The 12,777-nt window shown below is 38.7% G+C and overlaps 1 protein-coding gene across 2 annotated transcripts in view; it reads left to right on the top strand.

The window, feature by feature from the left end:
• The window catches only part of si:ch211-225b11.1 (uncharacterized protein LOC561694 homolog), a 78,938-nt gene that overhangs the window by 41,737 nt on the left and 24,424 nt on the right, over positions 1 to 12,777 (top strand). For both annotated transcript variants that reach the window (XM_057832008.1, XM_057832009.1), the window contains exons 4-7: positions 1,639 to 1,771; positions 1,957 to 2,091; positions 6,748 to 6,851; positions 11,987 to 12,111. In XM_057832008.1, coding sequence (XP_057687991.1) covers positions 1,639 to 1,771; positions 1,957 to 2,091; positions 6,748 to 6,851; positions 11,987 to 12,111 — 497 coding nt within the window. The remainder of the gene's footprint in view (positions 1 to 1,638; positions 1,772 to 1,956; positions 2,092 to 6,747; positions 6,852 to 11,986; positions 12,112 to 12,777) is intronic.

Genomic DNA, 12,777 nt, shown 5'->3' with positions numbered 1-12,777 from the left:
TGGTGGTGTTTTCAACTCCTCGCCGTAGTGTGGCGTGAACCGGCGATTCACTTGGCTCGTTGTCGTCGGTTCGTCTGATTTCCTCCTCAGGAAGGCGGCGGCGTGCATAAAAACACAGAGAGGCGTCGGATGACTCTTTATGGTTACTTTTATTGACCAAAACAAAAACGTGGGGATGCACTCACTCAACTCCGCGCTACCCGCGCACTTTCCCAACTCACCGATCTCGCTCCCTCTCTCTCGTTCGCCCACTTTCTTCCTCTTTGCTCAATCTGACAATGCCGGACACATTGGAATAACAGCGGCCCCCTTGGGGGTGCCAGTAACAACCGCTTGCATTGCGAGCGCCTGCCATTCTAAACTTTATCCGCATGTATTTTTATTTTATTTTTTTAACCCGTCTTTACCCGTCGACGGTATGCTTTGCCCGTCGACGCATTCACGTCATCGATGACGTCGACTAGTCGGGACAGCTCTAGTATCTATGAACAACTGCCGTTTTCATGTTAAATATGGTGGGTGGCGGCTTATAGTCAGGTGCTCCTTATAGTGTGAAAATTACGGAAGTTCTTAGGAGTCATGATGAACATTTATTAAGCAAGGTAACGAGCAGTGTTGTTAATCTTACTTCAAAAAACTAATTAGTAGGGCTGCAGCTATCGAATATTTTAGTAGTCGATTAATCGATTGACTACTTAGTTCGAATAATCGACTAATCGGATAAGGAACATGAAAAATTAAAATACCTGAGCTGAGCCTCAAACGGTATAATTTTTAAAAAAAATGAGGATCTATGGACAACAAAAGAACAACTGGCAAATGTACATACAAAAAGTCCGCTAGCTTAAATGCTATAAAAGGCTAAAGTTTTTTTTAATTTAATTTATTTATTATTTATTTTTACAATGCTCTTTACAAATTGGTCAGACACATATTCCCACAAAAAAACGGCTAAATATACAAATAAACTAAATTAAGAATGCATTAAAAAACATTAGCTCAAACAAAAACTTAGCTTACGTCGGTCTTAACAGGGAGCAGTTGGAGTCAGCCATGTGAAAAGAGGCAGACCAGAGGGCAGTGTAGCCACACTCATCAATAAAACTAATTGCAAACACTTTCAAAATAAACCATTAAAACGCCACTTTAATTAAACGAATACTCGAAGCAACAGAATTTAATTCGAATATTTTTTTCTAATCGAATACTCCAGTTAATCGATTAATCGTTGCAGCACTACTAATTAGTCACATTGTAATTATTGAATGCTTTGTGTGACATTTTGAGGGAAATAGAATCCATTTTGGAATAACGTTACAACATAAAAAATCTGGAAAAAGGTAAGTGCTGTGAGTAGTGTACTTCCCAGGGGCACTGTATGTGCCAATCTCTCACAATCTCTATTTATGTATTTAAACCACAGTAAGCCCGGTCATCATATTCACACACACACACAAAAAAAACCAACACATTATATAACTTGTAATGACTTGCTCCTTGGGAAGTAGTATAACCTCCAAACCTAAACGAGCCCTAATCAGGCTTGGGGATTTTGTGGACCGTTTCTTGAGCGACAACAATGGATTCCCATTATTCCTGTAGATTAATGAGTTTCATTATCTTTTCTATTTTGACTAGTCACAGGCTTCTGAAGAAAACTAATGGAATTGAAAATGTCGGTGACCTTCAGTGGGAACTCTTCGGCTATCTCTTCCTTGCCTGGGTCATTGTGTATTTATGCATTTTTAAAGGAGTGAAATCAACTGGAAAGGTCAGAAAAGCAAGATATCTTTGTCGCTTGATATGTTTATGCTTCCTGCAAAGTTCAGCTTGGCTTATCTACCTCATTTTTTCGTTAACATGAATTGTATTCTTATAATTAATGATGACAAATTCTCCATTCTGTACCTTTGAAACCTTTTAATGGTAATCTGATTGTTTTATCCCTTTCTGTAGGTGGTTTATTTCACTGCTTTATTTCCTTATTTCATCTTGTTCGCCCTGCTCATTAACAACATGCAACTACCTGGTGCCAAAGAGGGTGTCCTGTACTTCGTGACACCTGTCTGGAACAAACTTTTTGAAGTGAAGGTAATGTTTTATGTGACTTTATGTTTAGAACGTAGATGCGGAGTTGTAGATGTGTAAATATTTTTCTAAAAGTTATATATATATTTGGGCTGTCAAACGTTTAGAATTTTTAATCGAGTTAATCAGAGCTTAAAAATTAATTACCGTATTTTTCGGACTACAAGTCGCTCCTGAGTATAAGTCGATCCAGCCATAAAATGCCCAACGAAGAGAAAAAAAACATATACAAGTCGCACCGGAGTATAAGTCGAATTTTTTGGGGAAATTTACTTGATAAAATCAGACATGAACAGACAGACATGTCATCTTGAAAGGCAATTTAATATAAAAATACAATAGAGAACAACATGCTAAATAAATGTACAGTGTACAGTGCATGAACAACGAAATGTGAATATACTGTCCTACGCTACGGCCTGTCCTGGCTATACAGCGAACTCCCAAAAGACAATGCTGGACGTCCGTATAATTTGCTGAATCAATTTGGTCCTCGATAGAAAACAGGTTCGCATCAACGTAAATAAATGATAATTAGGTACTATTAGTAATAAGTAACAGGTTAGCATGCGTTCGCTATCATTAGCACATCGTTCAAACAACCACACAACTGGCTCTAAGTGTCCGATCGCGGGTGGAAAACACACAACAACAGAAAAGGTGATACACGCAGGCATTGCCTCTGTAGAGATGATTTAAAAGCATAAACAATGAAAGTAGGTTCGCATCCGTCTACTCTCTCTAGCTAACTCGCCCACTCACTCACTCAGAGCTACGTAGCTGTCCGTCTTCTTCTGCCTGGTCACGTAAACAAGTGCGAGTGCGCCCTCACGTGGGCGTGAAAGCGCCACAAACTAAATGCATCCATTTCAAGATAAAAAAGTAAATAATACAATTGAACATACACTGCCAAAGGCAGAACGCGACCGTGGCCATAGCTATAAAGAGTTATTCAGATAACTATAGCATAAGAACATGCTAACAACTTTACAAAACCATCAGTGTCACTGCAAAACACCAAAAAACATGTGAAATTATATCATAATGTGTTAATAATTCCACACATAAGTCGCTCTTGAGTATAAGTCGCACCCCCAGCCAAAATATGAAAAAAAACGCAATTTATAGTCCGAAAAATACGGTAATCTCAATTCATCGCAATTCAAATCATCTCTAAAATATGCCATGTTTTTCTGTAAATTATTGTTGGAATGGAAAGATAAGACACAAGACGGATATATACATTCAAAATACTGTACAAATGTACTAGTGTTGCACCGATACCATTTTTTGGCCCCGATACCGATACTTGGCTGTGCAGTATCTGGCGATACCGATACCACCCTGATTATATATTATATAAAACATTTATTTATTTATTTTTATTTTATTTTTTTTCCCAAAGAGCTACATAATTGGATGTGAAATCATTGCTATCAAGGCTTTGTCAGGCTGTTGCTTACCTTTGCAAAATAGGAAAAAGACTAGTACAAAGTATAATACTAGCCCAACAGTAAGAAAGTAAAAATAAGTTCATAATAATAAACTCTGAATGAATTGAGTAAACTTTTTTTAAACCTCTTAAAGGCCAAACAGTGCAACTTTCATGAAATTATTGTCACATTCTGCTGCTGGTTAGATTGTGTTTTGTTGCTGGGCTGTTAGTGGGGGCGTTCCTGAGATCACACCTGAATCCAATGCGGGCTCATCAACGCAGCATTTAAGCACGGGTGAGCTCAGAGAAGGCTGCCGAGATATTTGCTTTGCTAATCGCCATTTGACATCTCGCACTATAGTCTCGCTACATTTGCTTGTTACGCCCCTGCATTGGGTTTTTTCTGGTAGTGTGCTGCACTCGTTTGTAACCTCTACCCTGTGCAGGTATTTGAGTGTTTTTATTTTGGCTTTTTGGCTCGCTGCCTATCGTCTTAGTTATTAAATCTTCGAGTTTGTAGTATTGAGCTCCGTCGACCTGCTGTCACGGACTCCTTTTGTTATTTCTACTATCCCGCGATCGCGTGTTATTTTTTGTTTGCAATCATTACACCCTTGTACTTATCTCCCGCTTGTTGTCCGCTTCGAGGTCCAACCTTGTTTCCGCATTTGCGGACGCTCACAATTATAAGTAATAATAATTGACCACAGCATCCCGTCTCTCTATTAGCCTCGTTTTTTTCGGGAGGGGGTGGGTCCTTTATTTCTATTTCTGAAAGGTGGCAACCCTACTTTGGAAACAGTTCCCAAATTACTGCAGCATTTATTTCAGTAAAAGACAATAAAAGTTAAGTAGACGTAGTGAACTGACCAGAGATTGTTGCACCTGTCCAGCGCCCTTCCTCTGGATAGCAGTCCTGCTCTTGCAGGCACAAACTCGTTGTGCTCGTTCACGTTTCGTCTTCACATGTTTTATCAGGTTCGAGGTAATGAAACTGGCCGATTTAACTCCACATCTCGAAACTTTCAGGCCGCAAATCTTGCACGCAGCCATTGATTTTAATTGACGGGATTTCTATTTTGAAATATTTCCCGACCGCCGCCATGCCGCCATGTCGGCCATGTCGCCATGTCATTGGTCAGAAGTGGCTATTGGCCCGTTCTCATTGGTCTGGAGCAGGCCAATAGCGATAGCTGTTTGGTGGTCACGTGTCATCACACAACACAGAGACAAAGTGTAGTGAGCGCCAGGAGGAAAAAAAAAGGCTGCGGTCAAATGTTATAATAATGGACCGGTAAATGGTATCTGCGCCGTCTTTGTTGGTACTCGCCGATACCGATACCACCATTTTGGGCCGGATCGGCGCCGCCTGCCGATACTAGTATCGGTATCGGTGCATCTTTAATATGTATTGTATTTTTTTATTATAACAATAAATCCACAAGATGGCATCAACATTATTAACATTCTTTCTGTTAAATGGATCCATGGATAGAAAGACTTGTAGTTCTTAAAAGATAAATGTGAGTACAAGTTATAGTAATTGTTAGGGCTGTCAAACGATTAAAATTTTTTTAATTACAGCTTAAAAATTTAATTAATCGCAATTAATCGCAATTCAAACCATATATAAAATATGCCATATTTTTCTGTAAATTATATATATATATTCTGCAAAATAAATTGTTGGAATGGAAAGATAAGACACAAGATGGATATATACATTCAACATACGGTACATAAGGACTGCATTTGTTTATTATAACAATAAATCAACAAGATGGCATTAACATTATTAACATTCTGTTAAAGTGATCCACGGATAAAAGGACTTGTAGTTCTTAAGATAAATGTGAGTACAAGTTATAGAAATTTTATATTAAAACCCCTCTTAATGTTTTCGTTTTAATAAAATTTGTAAAATTTTCAATCAAAAAATAAACTAGTAGCCCGCCATTGTTGATGTCAATAATTACTTACACAATGCTCATGGGTGCTGAAGCCTATAAAATCAGTCGCACCCAAGCGCCAGCAGAGGGCGGAAAAACTCCATAAAACACAATTAACAAGTGGGCATTTCACTCTACTGTCATTTAAATCTGTCTGAGCGGGACATGTGCGTTAATTGCGTCAAATATTTTAACGTGATTAATTAAAAAAATTAATTACCGCTCGTTAACGCGATAATTTTGACAGCCCTAGTAATTTTATATTAAAACCCCTCTGTATGTTTTCATTTTCATAAAATTTGTAAAATTTTCAATCAAAAGATAAACTAATAGCTCGCCACTGTTGACGTCGCCGAGCGGGACGTCACATGGGCTCCCTGCCGTTCTTCCACAGTCTCTTTAAATATGAAAGGTAGTGATTGAAATACACCACAAGGTGTCAATGGCGAGTTTTAAATTAATTAATTAATGGGCATCCATGACTGTCAGTGGTGGCTGCAAATGGTATAGAGTACGGTATGTTCTGCATCATGTTCAAATAAGCGTGTTATGAAAAAGACAGTCTCCTGTCAGTCTTCCCCACATTGTTCGCCACAATATTTAAATATTTATTGTGAAAAAGTTGCCAAAGCTTAAGCCAATAAAAGGTGTGGTCCAATGAACGCCTGTGTCCACTCGCATTTCTGTGTTTTTTTGCTCTCAATGTGCTAAAACGCCGTCATTGTAAACTGTTTGAGGCAACGCACGAACGGGTCATTCCGTGCATGCGTTAATTGCGTCAAATATTTTAACGTGATTAATAGTAAATAATATAAATTTGACAGCACTAATTAAAACCCCTCCTAATGTTTTCGTTTTAATAAAATTTGTAAAATTTTCAATCAAAAAATAAACTACCGATAATAGCTCGCCATTGTTGACGTCGCCGAGCGGGACGTCACATGGGCTCCCTCCCGTTCTTTAACTACGTAAGGTAGTGATTGAAATACACCACAAGGTGTCAATGGTGAGTTTAAAACTAATTCGAGATCTAGCCAACGAGTGCATTTTGCCCCTCGATATTTTTGGTCAAGAATATTGACCCAGTAAAATCTAGACCATGGAATGGTTATGTTTTTTAAAAAGTCATTCATGATTTATCACCCAAAATCCAAAGTACCGTAATCAAGACGTTTTTTTTGTTTGTTTTTTTTTGTATCGGTGGTAATTTAAAGAACATGTGTTTATCATTTATTCATTTGTTACTTTTGTTTTGTCAATACCTCACATATGCAGGTTTGGGTTCATGCAGCTGCCCAAGTGTTTAATTCCCTGGGAATTGCTTTTGGTTCCATGATTTCAATGGCAAGTTACAACAACTTCAACAACAACATTGTGAGGTAATATAACACAATGGCCTGCTGTTTCATTGTTTTTCCCCCTCAGTATGTGGTCATTATTTTTTATGGCTCCAAGTATACGGAACATTAAATAATGTGTTCTAGATTGCCTGTTAACAGAGTAACCCAAAATATCGATTCAAGTACAAGTTAACACATTAATTTAAACACATCTAAGACTAAAATATGCCGGATTATAGCAAAAATGGTAATTTACATCCACAGTCCCGAGGCAGGCAACGGAACAGAAGGACACAAGAAGACCTAAGAGAGAACAAGAGGTTACAATAAAACACAGCACTGTACAATAAATTACTAAGAAGTTAAAAGTTAGCGGTTACAGAACTGGTTTACTTTCAACCCCTGCTTGAGGTGAGTTTTGAAAGTTTGTAATGAAGGACATTCCACTCAATTGAACTCAGATACAAGAAGCTACTGGTGTAAAAATCTACCCAAAGTAAAAGTTAGTTTTTTTTGTCGGTGGACAGCCAAATTTATTGCTACTTGTTTGAAATGCTGTACCAAGTGGAAAAGATGAACAAAATGAAAGATCAGGTAGCAACCACAGTGGGGCAAATAAGTATTTAGTCAACCACTAATTGTGCAAGTTCTCCCACTTGAAAATATTAGAGTGGCCTGTAATTGTCAACATGGTTAAACATCAACCATGAGAGACCGAATGTGGAAAAAAAACCCAGAAAGTCACATTGTTTGATTTTTAAATAATTTATTTGAAAATCATGGTGGAAAATAAGTATTTGGTCCATACCAAAAGTTCATCTCAATACTTTGTTATGTACCCTTTGTTGGCAATAACGGAGGCCAAAAGTTTTCTGTAACTCTTCACAAGCTTTTCACACACTGTTGCTGGTATTTTGGCCCATTCCTCCATGCAGATCTCCTTTAGAGCGGTGATGGTTTGGGGCTGTCGTCGTGCAACACGGACTCTCAACTCCCTCCACAGATTTTCTAGGGGATTGAGATCTGGAGACTGGTTAGGCCACTCCAGGACCTTGAAATGCTTCTTACGAAGCCACTCCTCTGTTGCTCTGGTTGTGTGTTTCGGATCATTGTGGTGCTGAAAAACCCAGCCACGTCTCATCTTCGATGCCCTTGCTGATGGAAGGAGATTTTCACACAAAATCTCTCGATACATGGCCCCATTCATTCATTCCTTTACACAGATCAGTCGTCTGGGTTCCTTTGCGGAAAAACAGCCGCAAAGCATGATGTTTCCACCCCCATGCTTCACAGTGGGTATGGTCCAATTCAGTATTCTTTCTCCTCCAAACCGGAGAACCTGTGTTTCTACCAAAAAGTTCTATTTTGGTTTCATCTGACCATAACACATTCTCCCAGTCCTCTTCTGAATCACCCAAATGCTCTCTAGCAAACAGCAGACGGGCCTGGACGTGTACTTTCTTCAGCTGGGGGACAAGTCTGGCAGCGCAGGATTTGAGTCCCTGACGGCTCATTGTGTTACTGATAGTAGCCTTTGTTATAGTGGTGCCAGCTCTCTGTAGGTCATTCACTAGGTCCCCCCAAGTGGTTCTGGGATTTTTGCTCACCGTTCTTGTTATCATTTTGACGCCACAGAGTGAGGAGGGAGTTGAAAGTCCGTGTTGCCCAATGACAGCCCCATAACATCACTGCTCTAGAGGAGATCTGCATGGAGGAATGGGCCAAAACACCAGGAACAGTGTGTGAAAAGCTTGTGAAGAGTTACAGAGAACGTTTGGCCTCCGTTATTGCCAACAAAGGGTACATAACAAAGTATTGAGATGAGCTTTTGGTATTGACCAAATACTTGTTTTCTCCCATGATTTGCAATTAAATTCTTTAAAAATCAAGCAATGTGATTTTCTGTTTTTTTTTCCACATTCTGTCTCTCATGGTTGAAGTTTACCCATGTTGACAATTACAGGCCTCTCGAATATTTTCAAGTTGGAGAACTTGCACAATTAGTGGTTGACTAAATACTTATTTGCCCCACTGTATCTACACTATAATATTAGCACAACAGTAGTGGTACTCATTTTTTGCGAGTACTGTTCTCAGTTTGAGGTAAATTATGATAGCCATGCTAATTAGCAACGGACAGCTGTATCAAAAATCTGGACCGAGTACAAACAGCATGGCAAGGTTGTTAAAGTTAAGCGTACTGGTAGACAGAGGAAGACATCCAAATGTCATGACAAACAAGTAAAGGCCGGATGTCTTGAAAACAGAAGATGTACAAGACAAATGAAGAAGAAATGCGAGGAAGATGAAGTCAAGGTATGTGACATAACTGTGCAAAATCACCTAAAGGAAATGGGATTTTTATACAGGAAAGCTAAAAGGAAACTATCCTTGACACTTAAACAGAAAAGAACAAGACTGCAATGGGCTAAGGAGAGGCAATCATGGATTGTGAATGACTGGATGAAGGTTATTTTCAGTGATGAGTCAAGAAACTGCATTGGACAAGGTGATGATGCTGGAACTTTTGTTTGGTGCCGTTCCAGTGAGATTTACAAAGATGACTGCCTAAAGAAAACATCAAAATTCCCTCAGTCCTTGATGATATTGGGCTGCATGTCAGGCAAAGGCACTGGGGAGATGACTGTGGTTAAATCTTCAATAAATGCACAAATTTACTTTGAAATTTTTGACAGCTTTCTTATCCCTTCAATTGAAAATATGTCATTTTCCAAGATGACAATGCATCATGCCATAGAGCTAAAACTGTTGAAGCATCCTTTTGAGAAAGACTCATCCAGTCAAAGTCATGGCCTGCAAATAGCCCAGATCTCAACCCTATTGAAAACCTGTGGTGGAAATTGAAAAAAAAAAAAGGTCCGCAGCAAGGCTCCGACCTGCAAGGATGATCTGGCAACTGCAATCAAAAGAGAGTTGGTACCAAATTGATGAAGAATACTCATCAAGTCCATGCCTCAGAGACTACAAGCTGTCATAAAAGCCACAGGTGGTTCAACTAAATACTAGAGAGGTGTTTTGATTGTTATTTCTGTGTTTGTTTCTCATGATTCCATATATTTTTCCTCAGAATGGTGTGATTCTATATTTATTTCCCTGCACTTGCTCTATAAATGTAACATTTACTGACCACCACAAGTTTTTTATTCCTTTCTTTTAGTGTTTCCGAATGCCACAGAGTTGCACTTTTGAACTCATTAATTACAGTATTTTTTCAAGCTTTTTATCTGTTTGTTCTACATAATAAAATGTCTGAGTGAGTGCTCGTCCAAGACTGGTGATTCCATACTTTTTGCTAGGGGTTGTAAAACCCATTTTGTACTGTTTATTGTACGTTTTCAATTGTGGTCCAATACTTGGGGCGAGTTTATGTGATTGGTGATATGTGAATGCTAACTAATCCATGCTAATCGTTTGATATTGCTGTATCAGCAGCTACTTGTAAAAGAAAATTTGAATTGCTGTTATTGATTTATTTAATTTTAATTTAGTTTCATTCTGTAAGTGTCAATGTCACGAGCAGCTGAATAAAGTCAGCAAACCACACGGATGTCTGACATTGTCATTTCCCAGATTAGCTCGCTGTCTAGCTAGGCCTTAGCTCCAACGTCTTGGCACAGTCACGAGAGTAAATGTATTTGTTACGTTACACTCATGCCTGCCAAGATGTAGATTTCCATGCCAGTTGTTGTTGATTTTTTAATGTTTTCTAACACTACCGGGTGCTTCAATTTCCTTCAACATTCCAAAAACATGCACGGTAGGTTGATTGAAAACTCCACATTGTCCGTATGTTAGGGTGACCAAACGTCCTCTTTTGCCTGGACAAGTCCTACTTTCACGCAGTATCCTCGTTGTCCGGGCGGGTTTTATAAATTCATAAAAATGTCCGGTTTTTACGATTTTTTTTTACGGGACCAACTTGAAGAGAATTCCTCCGGCCACTAGGGGGCAGCGCTTGCCTGCGTTGACGTTGCTCCTACTAGTAGGGGCGGGAGAAGGAGTAGATCTTCTTTTTTGTTGGCAGTTCACCCTTTGTTTCATGGGGAATTACTACCATCTACTGACGGTTTGGCGAGAGCTCAGACTACAGTAAGGAGTTCAATAAGAAGTTCTAAGAGACGTGGCTCCATACACCTTTCTCTAAGTTTCTCCTGTTAATGTCGGTCACGTGTCTTCTGTTGTACATAGGGTTATATGTGTACACAGAGATGCAGTATACTGTATGAGTCTTGTAATTGTTCTGCGTTAGTTAGTGGTTGAATGCTAGTATAGCTAAATAGCTGTGTTGCTTATGAGTTTTTTACGATAAATACGTATATAATGGCAACTGTTGACTTCTGTCGGAGATTTGTACTGGTGTTATCTGTAAAATCCCGTTTGTTGTCGCATCTTTGCGCTGCCAATGGTAGTAAACTTTTATAGCAAAGTCTGATTTTGCCTCGGCTCCCGTATTCGCTAATAGGGTAGCAATCAGTGAGCTCAGCTGCGCTAGGTATTATGGGCAATGTAGTTTTGAATTTGAACTGCTGCGTTTGGAAACATGCTGGTTGAATCGCTTGTCAGTTTATTTCGGTTATTGTTTGCGTACAAGTTAGAACATTGTATGAGAATAAAAATTGAGTGGGAATAACATTTTGTCAACGACAATTGTCGTGATTGTAATTTTAAAAAATGTTGAGTTGGCACATCGCCAACTGTGTGTATGTGTGTGTGTGTATTAACTGGACTACATTTCCATGAGTCTGCATTGTATTATTTTTTTTAATAATTATTCTTTTTTAAATTTTTTTTATTGTTTATTTTTTTTTAGGAAGAATAAAGCCTGTTGAGTAAAAAAAAGTGGGAGATATACGCATCTTTGAGTGATCTTCGAGTAAAATTCAAGTATCTCGAGGCCGGGCCGAGTGTCCTCTTTTTTGGAAATCAAAATATGGTCACCCTACCGTATTTGTAAATGTGAGCGTGAATGTTGTTTTCTCTCTTTTTGCACTGTAATTGTTTGGCAACCAGTACAGGGTGTACCCCACCTCCCGCCCATAGTTACTGTATCTGGTATAGTCCAGCACAGCTGGAACCCTCATGAGGTTAAGCGGCACAAATGAATGAATGAATTTCTAACACCATTTTTTTCTTTGACTCCTTTCCACTTTCAGAGATGCATTGATTGTATCGTTCATCAACTCATTCACAAGCATTCTGGCTGGCTTTGTGATCTTCTCAGCTATTGGCTTTATGTCACACGTACATAATCTTCCAGTCAACAACATATCTACAGATGGTAGGTGGTCTTGAAAACACATTTTCCGCCTGTTAAGGAATAAACTTAATGGACATGGATTGACAATGATGCTGTAAAGGGGAGTTATTCAATAGTGTTGCGACGATAAACCCATTCAGCAGAAATGTAGCACCCCCCACCTCCCCCCAACCTGGCACATTCAAATGTATAGGCTAAAATACTGCACTTTTGTTTCCGACCAAATTCACTAGATCGTTTTAATATATGTATTTTATTTCCAAACATTTATTTCAATGTTTTTTTATATGAAAAGAAAAATATAAATATAATACTTGTTATTATTTAATATAGAGTACTGGCTAAAAGTATTGGAACCGCTGCAATTCTCTCAGATAATACTTAATTTCTCCCAGAAATTGATTCCAATTACAAATGCTTTAGTAGTAATATCTTCATTTATTTTTGCTTGCAATGATAAAACACAAAAGAGAATGGGGAAAAAAATTAAATCATTTTCATTTTACACAAAACTCCAAAAATGGGCACTCCCAGCCTAATACTTGGTAGCACAACCATGAGACAAAATAACTGCGGACAACTATTTCCGTTATCCATCCATGAAATTCTTACAATGCTCTGCTGGAATTTTAGACCATTCTCTTTGGCCAAGTGCTCCAGGTCTTTGAGATTTGAAGGGTACCTTCT

This window comes from Corythoichthys intestinalis, chromosome 3 (assembly GCF_030265065.1).
Source record: "Corythoichthys intestinalis isolate RoL2023-P3 chromosome 3, ASM3026506v1, whole genome shotgun sequence".
Lineage (NCBI taxonomy): Eukaryota > Metazoa > Chordata > Actinopteri > Syngnathiformes > Syngnathidae > Corythoichthys > Corythoichthys intestinalis.
This window is presented reverse-complemented; position numbering and strand designations above follow the sequence as displayed.